This window comes from Panicum virgatum, chromosome 7K (genome assembly GCF_016808335.1).
Source record: "Panicum virgatum strain AP13 chromosome 7K, P.virgatum_v5, whole genome shotgun sequence".
NCBI lineage: Eukaryota > Viridiplantae > Streptophyta > Magnoliopsida > Poales > Poaceae > Panicum > Panicum virgatum.
This window is the reverse complement of record NC_053142.1, coordinates 26690425-26715734: the sequence shown is the minus strand read 5'-3', so window position 1 is coordinate 26715734 and position 25310 is coordinate 26690425. Positions and strand designations below refer to the sequence as shown.

Genomic DNA, 25310 nt, shown 5'->3' with positions numbered 1-25310 from the left:
CATAGCCAACTAGCGACCTATCAATTCTAGTATTCAAACATCGGTACTTAAGATTATGCAACTAGGGTTCCAAACAATTCCTACAAACTTAAATGCACAAGTAGATAGCAATATAAGCAGTTGCATAAATTTAAAATAGATAGGACATGCTGGGGCTTGCCTTCCTGAGCGGAGCTAGCCTTGAGCTCTTCTGAACTTTAGTTCAGGTCTTCAGCAACTTCAGTTAGATTAACTTGAGCTTCACGCTGCTCACTCTCGGACTCCGGCACCAGCTCGTACGTACCGTCAGCGAGAGTAGTCGAATCTACATGAATGCATATGCGTGAGTTACTTTAGTAGTAACGATTTATTCATTTCTTCACTATAGAGTTGTAATCCAACAAAACCCAACTTTGAAAACAACTATTTTTAAAACCATGTCACGGGGCAATCATTTATCGGGTATTAATTAACATGATTTAGTTCACAGGGAACCAGGGTGGTTTTTCCCAAAACACTACTCAACCAAGCAACTCAAAAATACTTTATTTACACTAGTTATCCATGTATAAATCAAAATCTATAGTTTCCTACACTCCCTGGTCATGAAATTTTTACACCGCAGGCAATTCATGATAAGCAATCTACCATAAAAATTTCAGTCCATTTCCTGATAAGCAGTCTACAACAATCTGTCCAAAAATAACCAACAGATCATGGCTAGAACTTGATATCTAAATAAAAGACTAATAAATTTGTATTTAATCAAGAACAAAAACCAGTGAGCAAATGAAAAAGTTCATGTAATGAAAGTTGTAGATCTAGTAACAAGGAACTCAGATCAATTGAGTTTGCATTTTTCCGATTTTTCTACGAATTTATATTGATTTTACAAGTTTGCTATTTTTGAAAACAAAAGAAAAATAAAACGAAAACTTCGATCTGGGCCCCTGGAATGATTTGGGGGCTTGCAAACATGCCCCTGGCCGGAGCCAGGAACAGAGGAGGCGGCGGCGGTCCGGTTCCCGGCGAGTGAGCTCGCCGGTGGCGAGGGGGAAGTGGGGGAAGAGCTAGAGGACATCGAGAGCGACCCAAAGGTGGTCTTGGACGGCGTCGGGGGTGACTGGACGGAGCTCGCCGCGGTAGCAGTAGGGGCGGCGGCAGGAGTCGACGATGGCGGCGGCGCTCCGGTGCGGGAGGGAGGGTGAGGACCACGAGGAAGCTATCTTGGGGGCCGATTTGGGTCGAGGAGGGGCGGAGCAGGGGCTCGACGGTGAGCTCGAGCGGCGGGCGGAAATGGCGGGGCGGCGGCACCGTGGGCGTGCACCGGGTCTTGGGCGCGGCAATGGAGGTCCGCCGGCCCTTTTATAGGCAAGACCGGGAGGGGAGGAGATGTCAGGCACGGCAGAGGGGAAGGCGAGGTGCAGTGGTGGCGAGAACGCGCGTGGCAGGACTCGCTTGTCGCCACGGCGGCGTCGCGGCGCGCCATCGAAGCCAAGCAGGTGCGCAGCGTGGACGGGACGTGTTGCAGCGGCGATGGGACGGAGCAAAGGTCAACGGGGCGTGCAAGAGACGCACTCATGGCCGGCAGTGGACACAGCGACGGCACAGGCAGCGGCAGGGCGCAGCGAGCTGCCCTGCCATGGCCGAAGCAGAGGAGCAGGGTGAGGGGAGAGAGAAGAGAGAGATAGAAAGAGAGAGAGCGAGGTTTGACCAAAATTTTCAACTGAAACTCGAAAAACTTTGAATACGAAAGTTGTTCATCATTTGAAATCCTACCACTTTGATTTTAGGCAAAATTTTATTTGAGCAAAGATTTGAAAGTTATTTTAAATTTTCTAAAACTATGATTAAAAAAATACTTGTCATTTTATGAGGAGTCATCATTATTTTTGATCATGATGTCAACTAGGCTTTTGTATACCCTGTAATTAGGGATGTGTAGATGCATTTTACTAGCTATTGTTTTTAGTTATTTATAAAAAGTTACCAAGGCACACTATACTTGCACACATACACATATACACATACATACATACACATGCATTTGTAAACATACAAAAAATGTATTATTTAGTTTAATCTTGATGATTATACATGATGACATGGTTAAAGACCCTGCTAATTATTTTTAAACACCTGAGGTGTTACAGCCTACCCCCTTAAAAAGAATCTCATCCCGAGATTCAGATAAGCAAGCTAAGTGCGGAAAAGGGGGTGTACCTCCAGTTGAATTCAGAAAACCGGGGAAATTTTGATTTAGGTAGCTTTCAGTTTCCCAGGTAGCTTCCTCTTCGGTATGGTGACTCCATTGAATTTTGTACATTTTAACTGCTTTTCTTCGAGTGGCCCTTTCCTTTTGATCAAGAACCTTGATAGGATACTCGACATAAGAGAGATCTGGTTCTACCAATATTTCTGTTTGTTCAATGATCTTGGTGGGGACTCGGACACATTTCTTGAGTTGAGAGACATGGAAAACATCATGTACCGCTACAAGTTGAGGAGGAAGTCGCACTCTATAGGCCACGGGTCCACAAATCTCAGTGATTTCATAAGGGCCAACATATCGGGGAGCTAATTTGCCCTTTACTCCGAATCTCTGGACACCCTTGGTTGGTGAGACTCGAAGGTAGACATGATCACCCACTTCAAATTGCAAAGGCTCTCTCCTTTTATCAAAATAACTCTTTTGTCTAGACTGGGCGGCTTTTAGATGTGTATTACCCTTACTTTTTCTTCTGCCTCTGCTACTAGATCGGGTCCGAATACCACTCGTTCTTCGATTTGCGACCAGCTCAAAGGAGTATGACACTGTCGACCATATAAGGCCTCAAATGGTGTCATTTTCAAACTCTCTTGGTAACTATTATTGTATGAGAACTCCGCTAGAGCTAGGCATTTGTCCCAACTCTTGTCATAATGAATGACACAAGCTCTCAACATGTCTTCTAGGATTTGGTTCACCCTCTCAGTTTGTCCATCAGTTTGTGGGTGATAAGCTGAGCTTCGAATCAATTTGGTCCCAAGAGATGCTTGCAACTGTTCCCAAAAGCGTGCAACGAACTGTGTACCACGATCAGAAATGATTGTCTTGGGTACCCCATGCAAGCAAACAATGCGATCGAGATAGATCTCAGCATACTTCTTGGCAGTGTAAGTAGTATGTACCGGAATGAAATGTGCCATCTTGGTGAGTCTATCCATGATAACCCAAATGGAATCGTGCTTCTGGGATGTGTTTGGCAATCCAACAATGAAGTCCATACTTATGTCTTCTCATTTCCACGATGGGATATGCAAAGGTTGAAGTAAACCGACTACTTTCAAGTGGCTGGCTTTTACTCTCTGACAGGTGTCACATTCAGAGACATATTTAGCAATTTCCCTTTTCATCCTAGTCCACCAGAAATTTTGCCTAAGATCTTGGTACATCTTGGTACTGCCCGGGTGAATAGAAAATTTGGAAAGATGTGCTTCGTCGAGAATTTGCTTTCGAAGATCATGCTTTTTCGGAACAACTAAACGACTTTCAAACCATAGGACTCCGTTATGGTCTTGACGAAAACACTTATATTTCCTTTCTCCTTGAGAGAGTTTTTGTTTAATGATCCCAACACCTTTATCATGTAATTGGGCCATAATGATTTGATCCTGAAGAGTTGGTTCAACTGAGATGTGATTTAAAGTGCCTTGGGGAATCATTTCCAAATGGAGCTTCCTCATCTCATGACATAAGGTTTTAGTATAGGATTCCACAGATAGGCAATGGCAATGAGCTTTACGACTCAGTGCATCCGCTACCACATTAGCCTTGCCTGGGTGATAGTGCACCTCAAGATCATAATCTTTGATTAATTCTAGCCACCGTCTTTGTCTCATATTTAGGTCAGCTTGAGTGAAGATATATTTGAGACTTTTGTGATCGGTGTAGATATTACAATGAGTACCCATAAGATAATGCCTCCATATCTTTAAGGCATAAATGACAGCTGCTAACTCGAGGTCATGAGTAGGATAATTCTGCTCATGGGATCAAAGAGCTCGTGACGCATAAGCAATAACTCTATTGTCTTGCATGAGCACACAACCAAGACCAGTACCCGACGCGTCACAATACACGTCAAAGGACTTGGTATTATCAGGTTGAGCTAAGACAGGTGCTGTAGTCAACTGCTCCCTTAGGGTGTGGAAAGCCTTTTCACATTTTTCATCCCACACAAATTTTACTCCTTTCTTCAACAGTTCAGTCATCGGTTTAGCAATCCTGGAGAAATCCGGAATGAATCAGCGATAATATTCGGCTAAACCAAGAAAAATACGAATCTGATGAACGGAGGTAGGAGGTTTTCAGTCCATCACTTCTTGCACCTTACTAGGATCAACGGCTATGCCTTCACTAGAGATAGTGTGGCCCAAGAATTTCACACTACCTAGCCAAAATTCACACTTGGAAAATTTAGCATAGAGCTGATGGTCCCGAAGACGTTGGAGAACAATGCGCAGGTGCTTAGCATGGTCTTCTTCATTCTTAGAATAAATAAGGATGTCATCAATGAAAACCACGACAAACTTGTCAAGCTCAGGCATGAATACCGAGTTCATGAGATACATGAAGTAGGCAGGCGTATTTGTGAGACCAAAAGACATGACTAAATATTCATAGAGTCCATATCGTGTGGAGAATGCGGTTTTAGGAATATCACATGGACGAATCTTGATCTGATGATAGCCAGAGCGAAGATCAATCTTTGAGAAAACTCTAGCTCCAGCCAGTTGATCAAAGAGAACATCAATGCGGGGAAGTGGATATTTGTTTTTAATTGTCACCGCATTGAGAGGTCGGTAGTCCACACACAACCTCAAACTATCATCCTTTTTCTTTATAAAGAGAGCTGCACTAGGGCGAATGAAGCCTTTGTCTAGAAGTTCTTGAAGTTGAATTTTTAACTCGGCCAACTCCTTAGGTGGCATTCTATATGGTCTCTTTGAGATAGGGGCAGTGCCTGGCTGTAGTTCAATAACGAACTCAATCTCTCTATCTGGTGGCATTCCTGCCAAGTCATCCGGAAAAACATCGGTGTACTCGCATACCACAGGAATTTCCTCTAGTTTGGATGCGCTAATGGCAAATGCACAAGAATTGATACACTCTCGGAATGGTAAATAGAGAGTAGTGGCACCATATTTTGGTGAATTTAGTTCAACAGCTCTGGCGGGTATATCTATTATAACCCCATGCTGAGTCATCCAATTCATCCCCAAGATGATATCCATACCCTCAAGAGGTAGGAGTATAAGGTCGGTGTTGATGATTAGGCTACCCAGCTTGATTGGCACAAGTCGTATTATTTGATTTGAAGCAATTTTACCCCCTAGGGTTGATATCATGTATGACCCTTTCGTGTGAATAAAATCCAAACCCACTTTTGCACCAAATTTTGCACCAATGAAGCTATGTGAAGCACCAGAATCAAATAATGTAACTGCAGGCTTGTTGTGGATAGAAAATATACCCGTCATCACTGGTGCGCCCTCAGGAAATTCTGCAAGAGTGGTGAAATTGATGCGCCCTTGCCTGACCTGAATAGTCTGCCTTCTACCCTTGTTCTTGTTGTTCTGATTAGAGCCTTGGCCCTGGTTTTGTCGCTTGGGTTGCGGGCACTCATGGGCGAAATGAGTTGAGCTCCAACAATTGAAGCAACGATTTCCATCACTTGGACGGGCGGACTGTGGAGCATTTGGCCTTGGGCCAGTTAACTGAGGAATATGGAAACGTGCAACGCCCTGCTGCAGTGGAGGCCTGATAACCCAACGCCCTTGCTGAGGGGCTTTCTGAGGAATCTGGGGTGCAACATTCTGCACAATGCGATACCTCTGTGGCTGAGCACTAGAGGGTCCAGCTGGCGCTTTGTTCGGCTCTGATACCAGCTGTGGCAGAACCGCCCTAGTTAATCCGGTTCAAGTGCGCTAACCATCACTCTAAAGGTAATCCCGGCTAACACACACTTCAAACGGAGTAATCCGGCAGTGCTGTCGGGTAAAGTCCTAGTTAATATTTTATTTACACTAGTTATCCATGTTTAAATCAAAATCTATAGTTTCCTACACTCCCTGGTCATGAAATTTTTACACCGCAGGCAATTCATGATAAGAAATCTACCATAAAAATTTCAGTCCATTTCCTGCAGCAGAAACACCATGAAAAATATTTTACCTAGCCTCTGCTGAAAACAACATGAATTTGTACAGGGCAAAATATGCAAGTTCTGGTAATGAAACTTTTAATAAATGTTGTTTACCTAATTATGAGCATGCTGCAAAACTTTCACATTTAATTAAGCATCACACAGGTCATGAAAAATAGAACAATGTACAACTACAGTAAAGAAAATAATTTCTAGAGGTAGTTCTACTAAGTTTCAGAGGTTCGTATATTTCCAGCAATATTTCAGTGCACAAATACCATCTCTGGTAAAAATATAAGATTTTTCTAGATGCACAAACTATTTTTCATGATTTAATGTATTTATCCTTACCAAAAATCATTTGGTCCAGTTGGGTTTAACTAAAAATTCTCAAACTTTTTCTGTAGAATCTGGGCACTAAACTAAAGGTATTGTAAAAGTTTGAACCCATGAATCATATCAGAACATCTCGGATAAATAAAACTATTTATACTAGGCATACATCAAGTCCTAAATAAAACCTATAGCTAGGAGTGTCAAATAGACCTCACATTTTTACAGAGTCCTACACTTGCAGTCTACAATAATCTGTCCAAAAATAACTAACAGATCGTGGCTAGAACTTGAGATCTAAATAAAGGACTAATAAATTTGTATTTAATCAATAACAAAAACCAGTGAGCAAATAAAAAGTTCATTTAATGAAACTTGTAGAGCTAGTAACAAGGAACTCAGATCAATTGAGTTTGCATTTTTCCGATTTTTCTACGAATTTATATAGATTTTACAATTTTAATATTTTTGAAAACAAAAGAAAACGAAAACGAAAACTTGCATCTAGGCCCCTGAAATGATTTGGGGGCTGGCAAACATGCCCCTGGCCGGAGCCAGGAACAGAGGAGGTGGCGGCGGTCCGGTTCCCGGCGAGTGAGCTCGCCGGCGGCGAGGGGGAAGTGGGGGAAGAGCTAGAGGACATCGAGAGCGACCCAAAGGTGGTCTTGGACGGCGTCGGGGGTGACTGGACGGAGCTCGCCGCGGTAGCAGTAAGGGCGGCGGCAGGAGTCGACGGCGGCGGCGGCACTCCAGTGCGGGAAGGAGGGTGAGGACTAGACAGGGAGGTTCACTGGACCACGAGGAAGCTATCTTGGGGGGTCGATTTGGGTCGAGGAGGGGCGGAGCAGGGGGCTCGACGGTGAGCTCGAGCGGCAGGCGGCAATGGCGGGGGCGGCGGCGCCGTGGGCGTGCGCCGGGTCTTGGGCGCGGCAATGGAGGGCCGCCGGCCCTTTTATAGGCGAGCCAGGGAGGGGAGGAGAGGTCAGGCACGACAGAGGGCAAGGCGAGCTGCAGTGGTGGCGAGCACGCGCGCGGCAAGACTTGCTTGTCGCCACGGCGGCGTCGCGGCGCGCCATCGAAGCCGAGCAGGGGCGCAGCGTGGAGGAGACGTGTTGCAGCGGCGATGGGATGGAGCAAAGGTCAACGGGGCGTGCAAGAGACACACTCATGGCTGGCAATGGCCGCAGCGACGGCACAGGCAGCGGCAGGGCGCAGCGAGCTGCCCTGCCAGGGCCGAAGCAAAGGAGTAGGGTGAGGGGAGAGAGAAGAGAGAGAGAAACAAAGAGAGAGAGCGAGGTTTGACCAAAATTTTCTCAAAATTTTCAACTGAAACTCGAAAAATTTTGAATACGAAAGTTGTTCATCATTTGAAATCCTACCACTTTGGTTTTAGGCAAAATTTTATTTGAGCAAAGGTTTGAAAGTTATTTTAAATTTTCTAAAACTATGATTAAAAAATACTTGTCATTTTATGAGGAGTCATCATTATTTTTTATCATGATGTCAACTAGGTTTTTGTAGACCCTGTAATTAGGGATGTGTAAATGTATTTTACTAGCTATTGTTTTGAGTTATTTATAAAAAGTTACCAAGTCACACTATACTTGCACACATACACATACATACATACACATACATTTGTAAACATACAAGAAATGTATTATTTAGTTTAATCTCGATGATTATGCATGATGACATAGTTAAAGATCCTGCTAATTATTTTTAAACACCTGAGGTGTTACACCTCTCCTCCCCTGCCTCCCTCCCTGCAGAGCCGCCGGCCTCCAGCTCCGGCCGGCCACCCCACCCCTGTCGCTACCATCCGTCGCCGCCGATAGTACCTCAGATAGATGGCAATGTCATAATAGGAATGAAAGTTTGAATAGTATCAAATAGGGAATTTTCAATTTTTGAGGGTAAGGAAGGGATTTGTAATTTTGACGGTGTCAAATATGAAATTTTCTCCGGAAGGAAAGGATAAGGCCGGCCGCTGGAAGCTACTCCCTCCTTCCCAGTTTATAAGGCATACACGTATATCAAGATTCAAACCTTCTCATCTTTGACCAATAATTTGACTATTAAATTTTTGTTTTTATAATGCAAATTTCATATGATTGGATTCATAATCAAATATAGTTTACAATGATTATAAGCTTATAATCAAAAGTGATATAATATATGATAAATAAATGGTCAAAGTGTTGTTTAGAAGACCGTATCATGTTCCACCATGCCTTATAAACGGGGAAGGAGGGAGTAATCGAGTTGGCGTGGGACCCACCACGTGAACTCGCGGACTGCATACGACGGAATCGACCATGAGTTGGCTTTGCGTACAGCGAGTGTAGAAACAGGATTGGACCAACGATGTCCGCATTGGTTTACTTTGTATCCATTACCAGTGCTATCAGATACCATTTGCGTTGCCCTAAAATGTTCCGACTAAACACTACCAAAATTTTAATCATTCACAGGTCGCGTCCTTGTTTGTATTTAAACTATCTCTTGTTTCTTAATGAAATGTATGCCCATGCCCACTCGTCCTTGATGTATGCTATCGAGGCGAAAACCAATGTACAGATCACTTAGGGGTTAAATTATACGGTTTAAATAGTTCTATGAAATATTCTTGACATTTAAGTTCGAAACCACACTGGGTCATTAGTTACAACGTAAAAGCTTGGACTCATCGTAATGTGAAAATCTCAGAAATCATTTGTCCCTATGAGTAAAGCTATTGTTCCATATTCACAAAAAAAAAGCTATTGTTCCAAGCAGATGTCAAAACAAGAATTTATCAGGCTTGGACATACTGTGTAGCTAAGCTTTATTTTAAAAAAAATCTAGCTATGCTGCTACATTTGTTATCTTCTCCGAGAAAACAGAGGAAAATGTACATTCTCACTTGCAACTTGTGTTATTTCAGTAGCGGTACCGTAGTTTTTCAAAAGGAAACATTCTAGCTCTTCTCGCACCAGAGCTCGCTTCCGTATTAATTCCTTTCACCTCTATAAATTATTAAATTTACATGCTCACGTCCTGCACAACGGTCGGTTACAATTTCTCAGAAAAATGAGAGGGCGTATCCTCGATGGTGTAGCCAGGATCAAAAATTTACCTATGGCGGGAAAAGGCTGGCTGAACCAGGTAACCACCATGGTAGAACACAGAACACGCGCATAAGCGGTGGCTGAGCTGACCCAAAATTCTAGGTGGGGCAGCCAGGAAAAGCAAGAAAGGCTGGCTGAACAGGTAACCACCATGGTACTAGAACGTAGAACACGCGCGTAAGGGCACCTGCAACAATTAACATGACTCACCTACGTTTGTCTCATTGTCTGAACCAGGTGACCACCATGGAGCTGTTGCAGTTTGTGCTCTCTTCATACAGCTCAAATAAAAAGAGCACAAACTGCAACTGCTCCAACAATTTATCTTTAGCACAACAAACATAGGTCCCGCATGATAAATTATTTTACTTCCATCCTGAGCATCTTCGTCAAATAGTACCGCGTGAGTGTGGCCCGCTCGACGTGGAGGCTCGTGCTAGCGGCGCTCGCTAGGTGTAGCGACGCTTTCTCTCTCTTCATGTTATTTTATTCACACAATGCTGACGTGGCTGTCTTATCGAGGGCATCTAGGGACCCGAGCGCCCTAAGCAGGCTGAGTAGACCCAAAATTCTAGGTGGGACAGCCTGGAAGAGCAATAACGCAGCCAGCTGACGGCGGCATGCACGGCCATGCGCCCGCTGCTGCGCCTGCTGCTGGCTGCGTGCTGCAGGTTCAGCTAATCTGAGTCCACATGCAGCAGTACAAAGCTCATTTAGCCGGGTGGCAAGGGAAATGCCGGCTTCATTCTCTCTCTTATTTTCCCCTCCACTTAGGATTCAACCTTTTTAAAGCCCACTATACTACTTGCTCGAAAAGTAAGGTCACGAGCCGACGCCAGTCAGAGTGACACTTATCCGTTTATCAGGGCCGGCCCTGAGGGGGTGCAAGAGGGGCCACCGCCCCGGGCCCCTGAAATCTAGGGGCCCCACAGTGCACGTACGTTCAGGTATAATATGTATAGAGGTACATATACAATTAGAACGTACAAGCCAGAGTGAATGAGAAACGAAATGATGCGTTGCGGCGACTCTCAAATATAGGAAGCTAGGCAACAAAGACGAGCACACCAGCGCTTCAAGAACTGAAGAAGGCAACAGGAGAGGTAAGAATTTAGCCCTCACTCCTAAGCCGGCCATGGATAATGTATCGTTGGACATTAGTTAGAGAAAGATAATATTGTGATCTGAGAATTCTAAGTGATACATTTCAGTTGAGCCAACACCTTTATTAATTTGTAGCTTTGCAATAGCTTTAAAGTTTCGATTGATATTTGTCTTTTAGTTTTTAAGCTTCAAGAAATATTTAAATGATATTGATAGTTATAGCTATGTTACTCTTCACAAGGCGCCAGTAGTGGCTTCGTCGGTCTTGAGGATTTGGCGCCTCAGTCTCTAGGAGGTGCTTGTAGAGGTAGGATTATGTGCGTGTATTCATAGATATAAGTGTGTGTTTATGAGCGTCTACATCTATACTGTATTTTGCAAAAAAATAATATGCAGTATAAAATGTTTGGCAAGAATTTGTTTATTGGAAAAAATTTCTATAGATTTACCATCACCATTATGGACCCGGCTATATTACGGCCGGCCATAAGACTAGTCTTCCGTACGGCCGCTCTATTTTAGAAAAAAAAAACTGTCGCTTTCCACTTGGGCCCCGCTAACTTGCGTGCCCCCTTTCTTTTCTTCCCCACGTGATCAACTTGCCTCCAGAGATAAATTAGCTGGCTCCTCGCCCCTGCTGCCCCTATATAGCAAAAAAAAAAAGCTTAAACTGCTAAATTCCAGCCGCCGGCACCATTAACCGAAGGAAAAAAAAAAGCTCAAGTAGATGCAAAGGAAAACGAAGATAGTGCCATAAAATTGACTGTCTAAACCAGGGAAATACATTTTTCACCGCTCCCCAAGAGAAAATGCTGCTGCAGATTAGTTTTTGCGTTCATCTGCAGTGATTTTAGGGTTCATCCCCAGCAACTACCCCTTCCCCCAAGAGAAACAGAATCTGAGCCCCCAATTTTTTCTATGTCTACAATGCATCTACAAATAGTTGTCATCTATCCAAAATAGAACTTGCTTGATCACGCGCCCATGCTCCACCTGCACGCTGCTGGCCCCTCTCCACCCCCAATCACCCCACCCAAAGGTCCTTTGTGTTCAAGCTGCAAAATGTAGTTGGGGGAAAAGCAGCATGTTAGTTTTGTGGATTCTAGCAGTAATATTGTGAAAATTGCTTACACAAAGTACTCTGTTATGCCTTTATATGAACAAATTATTGCCTGGAGAAATTGCACTATCCTGCCAAGCAAATAGAAATATAAAATCCCCCGGACTAACCACACAAGGTAACTCCTCTCTAGCTGACTCTAATAATCTGCTTGATTCTACTATATTTTTCTGATTTTGGTCACCTACATAATGTTATGGTAAAAAGGTTGAAGGTAACATGTAGTCACAAACCACATAAGAAAAAAAGAGATGTAGTAAAAAAAATTGCAAGATTTCACTACTGAACTGGAGTCCACCCCCACCCCAATAAGTGCATGAATATGCTGAGAAAAAATTGCCAATTAATTTACTTATTTTGCTTACTGCGAATCCAATTTAATTATATAAATTTTCCCCCTACCTATTTTGTGATGCCCCATGTCTATTTTGTGATCAAATGCTAGTCTTGAATGCATTTGTTGTTTGCTAGTTACATAGCACCTATTTGCCTGCTATACCCCCCTAATTTGCTTGGTAAATAACACCGTTTTGCTTACTGAATTGTAGGTAAAAAATAGGAGCTGAGGGGTTAAGTATTTAAATGAGCTTCTAACTATGATCTTCTAGGAGTCAATGTTAGAGCGATACTAAAACACTACCGGATATGCTGGAGTGCCAAAATATGATTGCAAAAATAGAATGTACTAGACTAAAAAAATTGCTAAAACATAATAAGTAAACTACTTAGGTGTTCAGAATTTATCAAATATTTGTTCAGTTCAGAATTTTCATCTCCACTACTATGCTAAAATATATAGATGCCTACAGATAAGTGCTCGATTTGAAAAAAGGGTATGCTCAAGGGCATTTGAGAGGGGCAGGACGGCAACGGATGAGAAAATGGATTAAATTGCTTGCACACCTAATAGCCATGATGGGATATGCGCCAAAGAGCTGCAATCTGTTCACCGGTGCATCCCTGTGGAGGTTGCGATAGATAGAGCTACTCACCAACCTAAGAACTGCAATCTGCAATAGTTGAAGGAAACTAGTTGCTAGCTCATCACCACTGTGCACAAAAAATGGAGAGGGGGATTACTACGGATGCAAAGTGGGCTGCGAGAGAAATATAGAGAGATATGGAATGAAATTACTTTCGCACCTCATGCACTTGAAAGATCCGCACCAGATCCTCCGATCCTCCGCGCTAGCTGCCTCGATCCTTCCTCTTTTCCAGCTGGATACCAGCAAAACAATGATTTGATTAGAGAACTTGTAGCAGTGGAAACACATGGTGGCATGAGAGATAAAAAAATTGCTTAAAGACTTGCATTATTCTGCCTAGTTGTTAACACATTGTTGTCTGAATACATATATTGATTTGCGTATCTGAAAAATCAGAAGAATTGCCCCAATAAATACACCGAGTTTGCCATATTCTTAACCATTACTACTGGACCACATATTTGTTAGTTGGTTTACGGTATGTTGCCTGCATGATGAAATATGTGGTCCGGTAGCGGTTGAGGCCTAGCCCCACCAACAAGAGAAAACAGATGAATAAGTGCATGGTAAATGTCTAGGATAAATTATAAAAAGCATCTGATGCATATAAAAACTGAGTTCATGACTTGTTTCCCATCCCATTTCTATGTTTTACGAAGATATGGAAACAAGCATGAAAAATGTAGAAATATGAGCAAGACGGGATGAGATCATTTTCCATCTATTATAAGTACTATAAAATCCACTTTAGTGAGATTTGTATTGTACCATATTCTTAGAACAAATCAAGTACATATCAGTACTGAACAAAGGAAATTTTCTTAATAATATCATAAGGGACACATTATAAGCATTTTAGTTAATACTAAGTACACATTTAATAATATCAGTTAAGCATTTTTAATTTTTGTTACGAGTAGTTTCAGTAAATCAACAAATCATAAGCTTGTAGCCTTATACTAGACCATACCAATGAAAATAACAGCTACCAATATGATATATCAATATAGAACTAGCGAAAAAGAAAACAAATTGGTCAGTGCTTTTCAATGCTCTTTAGTATCATAATGCAGTTTGAGTAATATTCTGTAGGCATTAGTTAAGGGTTTCATAAGTCTAAATATCCTCTGTTCTCATGCGGGAATGCTAACCTGAAGCCATGAGACATAGACCAAGAGGATTCGGAGAACATTAGGGAGGTCATGATTGCTCTTGCTCCAGCCACTGTTGACGCGCGGCCACTACCAGCAAGTTGAAACTATGAATGAAAATGCAAGGTAAGTGTGTGGGATAAAACAGAAAGCATGATGCAGCTGCATGAGTGCAAAGATTGCAAGAGGAATGCTGACCTTGGAAGCATAGGCATTGGCCTTGTCTAGCACTCTCTCGAGCTCGCCTACGATAGCCGCACCATCATCAGCACACGTCTCTGCAGTTTCCAAAAGCAACCTCATTGCATTAGTACCATTCGATTAGCAACCATGCCGCACTCGAATCAAGATACCACTTTCTTTGATTTGGACTAACAACAGAAATTCAAATCAAGATGGTGGGTACAAAAAAAATACAAAGATCTTCTCACAAGCAATGTCACAGCAGCATCCCCAGCACTCGCTGCTGTAGTCTTGAAGCAAGACGAGCAAACCGTGGATGCATGAATAAAATATAGGAAACAAAGATTAAAATCTCGATAACAATGCCCCCAACTTCACCGGGATCCCTCCTTTCAGGAACACTCGGGCATGGTGGCATTCTTTCCGCCCAAATGGCATCCCTCAGGGCCACATCTGTGATCAGTCATGGTGTAGCAGCGGTCGGCGATCTACGCGAGATCCTGGATGTACACTCCCACCAACAGAATGCATCCCCCCGATAGCCAGCACGCCGGTAGCTCCGGGGCATCATTTGCAACAGTAGACTGCCACGGCAACCATCCATCAGACTATCGCACATGAAACCAACAAATCTAGCTAATGCGCACGAAATTGGGAACAGGGGAGCAGGGGAGCCAAGCCAAGCCCGCACACCCACGACGGTACCTTGGGGATGTTCCCGTAGACTAGGAGCAGCCGGAGGGCGTCCTGCCATGCACCACCGTGTGAGTAGCTCCTCCTCCCTCCTCGATTTGGGATTCTCCCTCTAGCAGAAAACCTAGGAAAATAAGCACCCAAAATCAAATCGATTCCAAATGGAGAAAATCACTGACTCATGTACAGATGATTTCTCACCTTTGTGAGCATCGGCTCCACCTCCACCAATTGGATTCACCTCGCATCTCCACCTTAAAATCCACCAGAAAAAATCCGCCCAAAATCAGTTCGCTTTGCAATGACAAAAGGAAGAGCGTCAACAAAATCCATGGGAACAACAGCCCAATGATTCACCTCCGTGGGTGCCCTTGCCTCTCGATCCCTGATCTGCACTTCCCACCCCGCATGGAATCACCAGATCTGAGGGCAACAACGATGAATTGATGAGGGAATGCATGAGATAGAGAGGAGGGAGATGCTAACCTAGATAGAGATGGGGGAGGACACACAAAATGCGAAATGGTTGGAGGGGTGCGGGATATCATTGAGCTAGTGGGTCCGGGTCTCCGGGAAGCTTATTTGCCTAGTGGAGTATGGAAAAGTTGCGTGCCTCCGTGAATCCTCCGATCATAAATCAACGGCAGATTGAGGCGGCCGTAAAGACGCTCAAATTTAAGGCCGACCGGTACAAAGTCATTACCCACCATTATTATTAGTCACCACTACAATTTAGAGGGCCCCATCTCCAATTTCGCCCCGGGCCCCAAAATATCAGGACCGGCCCTGCCGTTTATCCGTAGTTGTTGCATAGTGCGTGCGGATGCATACCTAATGATGCTACTGCCATGTGTGCCTATATGTACCCTCACATCCGTTCATTTTTGCATCTCAACTTTTGCAACAAAGACGTGTGTGTGTGGATGAACTATGGATGTGTATCGTTTCAATATTCTTTCAAATTTTAAGTCTGCTTTTTAGAGGGGTTTTCATAATTCCACCGAAGAAGTGGTTCACACCAAATATTTTCCCGTTTCATCTTGCATGGTGTATTGGTGTCAACATTTGTGCTGACCATAACGCCACCTTTTTAATATATAAAACAAATTCTTTCTCCAGGTCCCCTCTTCGTGCTGACCGATCTTGATGACCGCATTCTCTTCTGCCTTGGAGTCCTGCACTTGCATGTGACCACTACATGAAAAATGGCCATTCGTCCAACACGTTAGTACTAGACACATTTTCGTCTGGTACTAACGTGCGAAATTAGTACTGGGCAGAAATTTTTTGTCCTCGAAAGTCATTTAGTACCGGTCGGTAACACCGACCGGTACTAAATGCCATATTTTAGTACCGGGTGGTGTTATGATCCGGTACTAAAATGGCGCGGCCATTTAGTACCGGTCAATGACACCGACCGGTACTAAAGGGTGACATTTAGTACCAGTCGGTGTTTTGACCCGGTACTAAATAGGCCTTCATGGGTTACTTCAAAAAGAAAGTATCTCGCACGTAGGCACATGTGATGCAGAGATGGGATGGTAAAGGAAGCTATACGGGAGACTTGAGGTTGTGTGTTCGAATCTTCACAACCATTTGCATTTTTTCTTCTATGGGTGGCATAATTAGTACCGGTTGTTGCGACCGGTACTAAATGGAAGACCATTTAGTACCGGCCAGCCAGTACCGGTTGAATCAACCGGTACAAAACAGCCCCTATGACCGGTACTAATAAGCATTTCTCTGGCTGTGGACGATAGTAGTAACTGCAATTGAGACTATACATTGATGTGGATTTCACCCAAATTTGATTTATAGTTATACCAATGTAAAATGTGCCTGGTAAAAGTGATGGTAACTTTTGAGCACAAATGCAATGCCCCCAAAATCGATGAGAAAGTCCGATGAATAAAGACAACACTAATGTGTGCGGCCTCATTTTTTTCAAGTTAAACTTTCACTTGGAACTTTAAAGCTAATGTTTTCGATCAAAACCACTCAGTTTTTTAAAAAAATCTAGAGTCAAGTATTTATTTAAAATTTAAATTAATTCTACATTTTTGAAGTTAGATTTGTAATGTCCATAGTGAGTAAATGTTTTTGACTCATCAAAGTTAAAGCAAACTGCACATAAATGCCATATTCAAATGCAATCAATCAATCTAATACCACAATCTGAATTTTCTACCTTTAAATTTCGTGCAAATGTTGCCACATGGCAATGGACATGCACACCTATTGTCACCTATTCAGATAGGGAGGGTCCACTCCAACTTGCATGCAAAGCAAAAATACCCGCGAATTGAAAACCATTTGGTAGGAGTTTGCCACTTTGGGTATGAAAAGATTAAAACAATGTTCAAATGCCCAAAAAGGGAAATAGTCATTTCTCTCATTTTGCTACTAATCATCAAGGACTAAGTATAGCGAAGCACCATCTCAGCAGTCAGCTATATATTTCAGAATTTCCAAGAAGGACGGGAAAATAAGAAATAAACACTAGAAAAAGACCAAAGTCCACATGTGGCATGACAGACAGACAAGAACCATCACCACCGCCGCCACCACAATGGATCAAGCCCGTCCCTGGAGCGGGACGATGCTTTGAAAAAGCGACGGCGGAGGAGCCGAGCCCGTTGCCGGTGCGGGGCACTGCAGGAAAGGAGATGGTGGAGGTGTACGCGGACGATGAGGTGACGGTGGAGGCGTGGAAGTCAGCTGGGACACAAGGAGACAGCGAAGCAGCACCGCCGCCGCCACTGCCATCGCCATCTTCTTGGAGTTTCAATCATGTGCTGTGTTCATCTCCAGCTGACACAGCTACAGAGGTGGGTCTTGTTTCCTGGGATCCCCATATGCGTTCTTGATTACTTCAACCCTAAGATTATTGTACAGCCTCATTTTGTTCTTGGATATGCCAAATACATTGTTGATTGCTTCTTGGTTCCACATAATATGGCTTGACGGCTTTACATCATTGTGATGACGGAATTTGGTTGGATTTTATTTTTCTTTGTCCGCTATAATCCATTATAGCATATGAGAGAAAAGAAGACTAGAATATATATCTTTTATCTCTAAAAGGCTAAATCCACTAATAGTCCCATATATCCCGCTATAGCCGCTAAATTAAGAGCTATTTAGCAAGCTAAACTAGATAATTATTTATTGTTAGTTTAGTATTTGTTGCAAAATCGGTGCCACTAACTTGACACTGACTTTCAAGAAGTGGTACCACCCTATATCACACTACACCAAAAAGACCTTCACCTAGTTGCCAGTATAGAAGACCAACTCTATTTGGGGACTCAACTCTATATTCACCATAATTTAGTATAAAACAAACAGATTTACTCAGTGTCAATCGATTGAGATCTTGTCAATTTGTCAATCACCTCCATCAACCATTGATTCATGGCTGGACGCTTAGGATCAATCTCATGTCTAATTGATGTAATCGGGTCCGTTGTAGTATATATTGTGCCCGTTTCGGCATTTATTGGGTTCGCTTTAGTGTTATCGGGTTAAAATTCAGTGTTGCTAGGTCTTGAGGTGAAATTGCCCGACTTCCACTTTTTCTTATCACCTCTTCAGATCCTCTCCCTGTGGAGATTCATTCCTGCGGGAGGCGAGACAAGGGAAGTAGAGTGGCCGGCGAATCAATGGCCTAGTAATTTATTGCTCCTCTGCAGTTTTCCTCTTTAGATTTCTATTATTCCTCTCGTGCCCTCAATCCCAAATCAGAGTGTGATAGTTTGATTAGTGATTCGCCTAGGTTATTTCTGCTGGATTTATGGTCAGCCCATACCTGTAATTTTTATATGTTGTTTTTCTTGTGATTTTTAATTGTATTCTAGTCAGCCCAAAAATTATTTTTTTATTTTTTTTTATTTTTTCAACTAATGTTGGAAAAACACAACATGTTTTTATTTATTGTTTTTCTTGTATTTTTATTTGTGTTCTAGTCAACAAATAATTTTATTTGTACCTTTTCATTTCTTATGTTTATTTTGCTGCTTAGAAAGCAGAACATGTTTTCTATTTACTATTGTCTATTGTGATTTTTGTTTGTATTCTAGTCAGCCAAAAAAAATATCAGTGTTCTGTTTTGCTATTTTTAGTTATACTAAAGTTGGCAAAAAGACAAACACACAAGGACGTGCTCAGTGTGTGGCAACTGGGCAGTGCCTATAACAGCAACAACACCCTTGTTTAAAGGCTTCCATCTATGAGAAAATTATTGTGCCCCAAAGCACTGGCATTTTTTTATTTGAAAGCAAGCACTAACGGTACTGGTAGCAAGCAGTCAGTCTGATTTTAGGGGCACGGAACACTCAAAAGCAGGCTGAAATATGAAAATATACATAGCTGGTAACTAGACTCGTTGGATGAATAATCAGTGGTGGAAATTGGTGATTGACAGATAGCAAATTATCAATCGACTGATGCCGAGACATAGCCTAAAACAAAACTCTTACACTCTTTACGTGGCTACCCTATCATAACACTACTACCCTACATGACAACCTCATCATCTTCTACTTGAGACCTCTTATGCCATAGTATGGCAAGAGGGAGGGAATGACCCCAATTTATAGGACTTCATGGCTCGTATGGTTTTACCATGTGTCAATCTTCTACACACTTCCTATAAAATATTTAACTCTACAATTTTTGTCATGTTTATCTAACCATACAAATATCTAGTTTTTAGAGTATTCCACATTTTATCATGAAGCATGACAAACATAGTTCATGCATACTCTCTAATCTTCTAAAAGCTTCTCATAAATATGCATTGCTATTTCTAAAAGCTTCTCATAAGTATGCATTGCTATTTTACAGTGATGTAACGAGGGAATGAAGCTCTAGATGTACTTCAGTGCATGATGTAATGAACTTTGTGACATGCATGTGTTTGATTTGATATTCTGAACATATAAATTCTAAACTTAATTACTCAATTTGCAAAACAGCTAAATGAGGTTAGCGGGGGCCATATCCCTGCTATAGCCTTCTCTTAGGCTCTATAAAACTAATTACTAAATGTCTTAACCCGCTATTTTGAACATAGTCAGGACAGAACATGTTCCCCACTTCAAGGCATGAAATCTGAAAAGAGAAGAGTCCACTAGACTGCATAAGAGAACACCAATCGTTGATGGGATTATGATAAGAGACAAGGTATAATCTTATTCTTTTCTTGTTTGTGTTGGAAATGCTTTCATGCTTTAGATCCTTCTGCGATAGTAGTGTAATTTAATTGAAGTCAAAGTAGCCAACAGATTAGATTTGGACACTGCATATAACTATGATTATAACAGGATAAAGAATGTGATGAGCAGAGAAAAACAAAATTTGAATTCAAGTTATTTAAGTCATTGGGGTGTTTTTAGAAATCTGTTGTATTTTTATGTATATTACCTGGCAAGAAAACTTAGTTTGTTAGGTGAAAAACTTTTTACAGATTTCTACTAAGTTAATTTTGATAAATAATTAAGAGATTTGACACGGTTGTGGTTAATAGGTTAAACCAAATCAAGCGGATCACAAAAATAAGATTCTTGATCTGAGTTATTTAACTCCTGGGGTGACATTGCAAAAGATAAGGATGAAGCACTGGATGCTTCGGCCAGCTGCTGCTGTGAACGACAGATTTCAGGTATGAATTTCTTGGTTGTGAATCGTGTTTGCTTGCGTGATTAGCAATTTTGAAAGAATTTCATTAGTGTTATTTCTGTGACAGCCAATGGTGTTAACACATCCTATGCAATTTTGAATATATGTGTTTGCATGATTAGTTTCTAAGACAAAAAAATCTTCTCACAGATTTCTAGTAAGGCCGTGTTTAGTTACAAAAATTAAAATTTCAAAAAAATTTCCGACACCTGTATGGAGATTTAAATTTAGACGAAATAAAAAACGCATTGCGACTGCTGTCTGTAAATGGCGAGACGAATCTAATGAACCTAATTAGACTGTAATTAGATGCTAAATTGCTACAGTAATGCTACAGTAAATAACCTCTAATGACGGATTAATTAGACTCATTAGATTCGTCTCGCGATTTACAGACAAGTTCTGAAATTATTTTTGTGATTAGTCTATGTTTAGTACTTCAAATGTAGAAAGATGTCTTTTCAAAAACTTACTAAACACGGCCTAAGTTAATATTGGTAAAGCATTAATAGCGTGACATTGTTGTGTCAGGACAATCAATCCGATGGGTATAAGACAAAGAAAGACCTGGAATCTGACTTAGTCCACTCCGATCCTGCGGTAGCTCTGCCAAAGACAAGGAAGCTATACAGGTTATTTGCCCAGCTGTTTTAGCGAGGAACAGATGTCAGGTACTCCCTAAGTTTCAAATTATAGGTCGTTTGATCTTAAGTTTGACCACTCGTCTTATTCAAAAATTTACACAAAATATCACTTTTTTTTGTTGCGGATTGCTTTATAAATACAAGATCTTCAAAAATGACCTAAATTTGACAATGTTTGCACAAAATTTTTGAATAAGACAAATGATCAAATTTAGAATAAAAAAATTCAAACAAACTATAATTTGAAACGGAGGTAGTATGAATTTCATGGTTCTGAATCAGTTTTGTTTGCACTGTTAGCAAATGTGAAAGAATTTCAGTAGGGTTTCTAACTTTTTGACGCTGGTGCAAGTGGCCGACAGGCGACAGGCCTCCGTGTCCAGCCCATGAGGTATTGGCCCATCAGTAACCAACGGGCCGAATCACGCAAGCAGGCCCTGGCCGAAACGACCAAGTCTTTTTGAACGCCTCTCATCTGGGTACAGCTGTAGCATCTGTTCATACACGCACGCACGCACGCACCACCTTACACACGCACACCACACTCACACCACACGTGTATAAGTAGACCTACAACTACACACAGATATGAAGACCGCGTCCTTCTGGAAATCACCGGAAACCTCCAAGGCTCCGTAGGCAACGGGCGCGTTGCAGTCCCTTTGTGGCACCACGCGTGAGAGGCAAACACTTGGAATCCATCCAAGCGGAGACTATACAATAGGGAACTACTGTTCCGGTGGGAAAATCACGAGTTCGAGCGCGCTCGAACCGTGACCGGCGGCCTCCACACCCGGAGGTCTCGCCACCCGAGCTACGGCTCGGTCCCGAAACGACCAAGTCTTGAAGCCCGAATCTCTCCACTCACTCGAGCCGTGTGCTCCGTCACCGCGAGGCACCACCGCCGGCGCCGCCAACGCGAGGATGGCTGCTTCCGCCGGCGAGGCTGCCGACGGAACGACTCCGGAGGCACCCTCGCCTTTCTCCGAGGACTGGAGGGAGCGGATCATCATCCCGGTCGCCGCCGCCGGTGAGCCGGCCCCCGTCCCAACCCTCTTTTACGTTTCTTGGAGCTAGCTGGTCGTAGCCTGGGAAGGCGTTCCTGATCCGTCGGGTCTTGTCGATTTGGTTGGATCTGCAGGGGTTCTTGGAGCCGCGTTCGGGCTGCTGTCGCGGCACCGGGCGCGCCTTGGAGCCGCCCGCGCCGCTGTCACCTACGCCGCTAACCTTGCCATCGTCGCCGGGTGCTACGGAGGTGAGGTCTCTGTTCTTGCAAGGTTTGCGACTTATACACAGAGTTAATTTGTTCATTCGGTTCTGGTATGAGCAAAGATCAGTGTTTTGGTCATTGTAAGTTAAGCTCTACAATTTGATTGCGGATGTGCAGTAGAATTTCTTCACATGATTTTATGCTTTCCTGGTGTGGGAGGGGATAACCGGAGAAATTTCCCACTTCAACATCTCTTGAAGAAGTAGTGGTAGCTATGGTTAATACTTTTATCGACATTTGCAGTGCCTGCAGGCTGTTGGATGTCAGTTGTGGGGACCTTGGCAGATCTAGATTAGTGAAAGTTAAGTTGACTGGTGTGTGTTTGCTCAAAATGACAGAAGTAGGGAAATGCCTAGCAACTTACCAGGCATGGTACCTTGTAAATGTATGAGGTAGCTGTAGTTTTTATGCTATATGATGGTCTATGGTTTGTCTGGCACAGGCTTGCCTTAAGCTACGTTTTATGTATGGCATTCAGTCTTGTCACAGGAACAACCTTTCATCTATTTGCATTTATTTTCATCACAGGAGCATAGAAAATGGAGTAAGCATGCCTATCTTGTTGAATAAGACAGTAAAAGCCTTTCGAAAAACAAATAAACAAGATATTTAAGGCTTAAATGCTTTTATATTATGGGTTCAGTTTTCAGGAAAAGGAAGCTAACAGTTGATCCATTGATCAAGATAACAGAGGATTGTGCAGTTGCATTTTTCGTGGGTAGATGTGACGTCTTTCAGTAAAACATATATTTTTGTTGCCTTCCAGGAGCACGTGAACTCGCAAGAGATGCTCGAGCCACAACACCCGATGATCCCATGAATTCTGTTGTTGGTGGGCTAGCAAGTGGAGCTGTTCTCGGTCGAATACAAGGTTGGTTACTAGATCAAAAACCATCCTTCATACTTGAAAGTTTTCCAGACCAAGTGTTACAGTGAGAAGTATTTCTAGTATTGCTCAGTTAACATTGTCACTTAGTTTTGTCTGGATAGTGGGACAAACTTTACAGTCTAAATCACTTGTCAGTGTTATGAAGATAATGGCCTTTCATAATGGTCAGTTCTTTTTTCAAAAAAAAAAAAACAGGTGCAGCCAAACAATATTTAAAGCTTGACTTAACTGTGCATATTCATAAGTGGCCAAAACAAAGTTCTAGCACTGGATTCCCTAGTCCGATGAAGGTTGTAGAAATAGAAAGAAGCATGCTCACATCAATCATCATGGGCATGTGCACATATATGTTTATGCGGGGTGCATGTGTACCCTTAAGGCTGCTATTACGAAATTTAAGTGTCTTCAAATGCTCAGCAAGGTGCGTAATTGAATAGTATTTAGTTTACATCTACTTGGGTCCCAATTCGTGGGTCAGGAGGCAACAGTCAGCCATGCCTAATCCTGATAACTTTCAATAATTTCATATGGAGATATCTTATCCATAGCTTACAGGCTGTGAGATACTAGTAAGTAGACGGTATATACTGCACACAGGTCAGATTTTGAATTGGTCATGTTTGGATTGGCCTTGATTTGAGACCACAGTAATTTTTCTGTTGAATTCAAATCCAGTAAATTCCTGGTTTTCAGTTAAATATTAGTGTACGATAACAATGCTGTCGCAATGGCTCATCTTTATTGGTCACTGTCAATCTGCCTACTTAACTTTATTACTTGTTAGCATTCTTGTTCTGAACTTGCTAAAACTCAATCCTCCACTATTTAGCAATCAGCTGAATTTTTAAATGTTCTTCCGTTTTTATTTGTATTCTGGAAGTTGAAGGGTTGCAACAGAATCTGCTGTCGTGTGTTGGTATTTTGTCAATCCTATTAATTTTCAGTGACAGATGATTGGAGCTCTATCTAAACTTGTGCATGTGCTTATTCTAGAAGTTTATGTGTTTTCTAATTTTAGGTTTCAATGTTCCTCAAGAGAATCTGCTTTTGAATTGCAGATGGAGAAATACACTGGCTCCTCTGAATCTCATTTTCTAATTGGGATCCCTCACCATCTATTGATATGAATTGCTGAAAATGATTCTTTCATCCTTCTGTGTGACTGCAGGTGGACACTTCGGAGCAGTGAAGTATGCGGTCACCTTTGCAGCTGCTGGTACCGCGTTGGATTACGCCGCGCTGAAGCTGGCCCCTGAATGGCATGCATGGAAAGAACAGTTCTCTGGAAAGAAAGACTGGTTTACACTACCCGAGTGGTCACCGATCCAAGTGTTGGATGAGGAAGCTTTGGCTAAGAAAAAAGCTCGAGAGGAAAAGCTGTTCGCTCAGCGAGCACTGGGTAAACTTGACAAGGAGGATCCCTAGATACACTGCATTTTGGAGGACCACTTACCAATGATTTTTAGGTGCTATATCTTTTTGTCTCTGAAACCGTAGTGTTAGAAAACATTGAGATCTGTATTTTTCCTTTTCCTGTACTTTGGGCGTTTGGGGATGCCTATGAAAGAGGTAGGCGCTGTACTTCCAGGTTTTGACGGCTAAAAACATCTCTGCAAATGCTTGTACTTTGTTAATTGTTACGCCGCTTGCACCTTTTTCTTTGTGAGTGGATTTGCACTTCAATATGAGAATATGCACTGTATCAAACTTTTTCTTGTATGTAGTTTTTCAGCACAAATGTGAATGCCATCGGTTAATCCTTGGCCCGTGGCATTTATGGTTTTCCTTCTTCAAAATGCCGGATAGGTAATCTTGTGGATTTTGAAAATTAAAATGATCACTAGAAGAGGGAAATTTGCAAATTCTGTTATCCTGTGCTGACAGAAAACAATCTTGACTGATTAATCGGCGACACATTTGTCATTGTGCCTAAATCAGTGTATGGAGGAAAGAAAAAGGTCGTCTTTGATAAACTAAATAT

General features: G+C 42.3%; 2 protein-coding genes and 1 long non-coding RNA gene across 4 annotated transcripts; 1 reads left to right on the top strand and 2 right to left on the bottom strand.

Annotated features, from left to right (window-relative positions):
* Positions 1 to 11236: 11236 nt before the first annotated feature.
* LOC120640064 lies at positions 11237 to 14274 on the bottom strand. The gene is made up of 5 exons (XM_039915955.1): positions 14170 to 14274; positions 13972 to 14078; positions 12978 to 13052; positions 12738 to 12884; positions 11237 to 11357 (listed from the first exon to the last, which is right to left on the bottom strand). Exons 1-5 carry the CDS (start codon positions 14272 to 14274, stop codon positions 11309 to 11311), a joined length of 483 nt encoding a protein of 160 aa, XP_039771889.1. The 3' UTR covers positions 11237 to 11308.
* A 123-nt stretch (positions 14275 to 14397) lies between these two features.
* On the bottom strand, positions 14398 to 15391 carry LOC120640676. Of its 2 annotated transcripts, none has more exons than XR_005661957.1 (4): positions 15205 to 15391; positions 15049 to 15101; positions 14860 to 14959; positions 14398 to 14738 (listed from the first exon to the last, which is right to left on the bottom strand). It is a non-coding gene; the product is annotated as an uncharacterized LOC120640676 (long non-coding RNA). The 2 variants fall into 2 exon arrangements; XR_005661956.1 differs by having other exon boundaries at positions 14860 to 14971; positions 15205 to 15385.
* Positions 15392 to 22030: 6639 nt separating this feature from the next.
* On the top strand, positions 22031 to 25036 carry LOC120640675. The gene is made up of 4 exons (XM_039916580.1): positions 22031 to 22200; positions 22312 to 22425; positions 23207 to 23311; positions 24498 to 25036. The coding sequence occupies exons 1-4, from the start codon at positions 22095 to 22097 to the stop codon at positions 24752 to 24754; spliced, it is 582 nt and encodes a 193-aa protein (XP_039772514.1). The 5' UTR covers positions 22031 to 22094; the 3' UTR covers positions 24755 to 25036.
* The last annotated feature ends 274 nt before the right edge of the window (positions 25037 to 25310 follow it).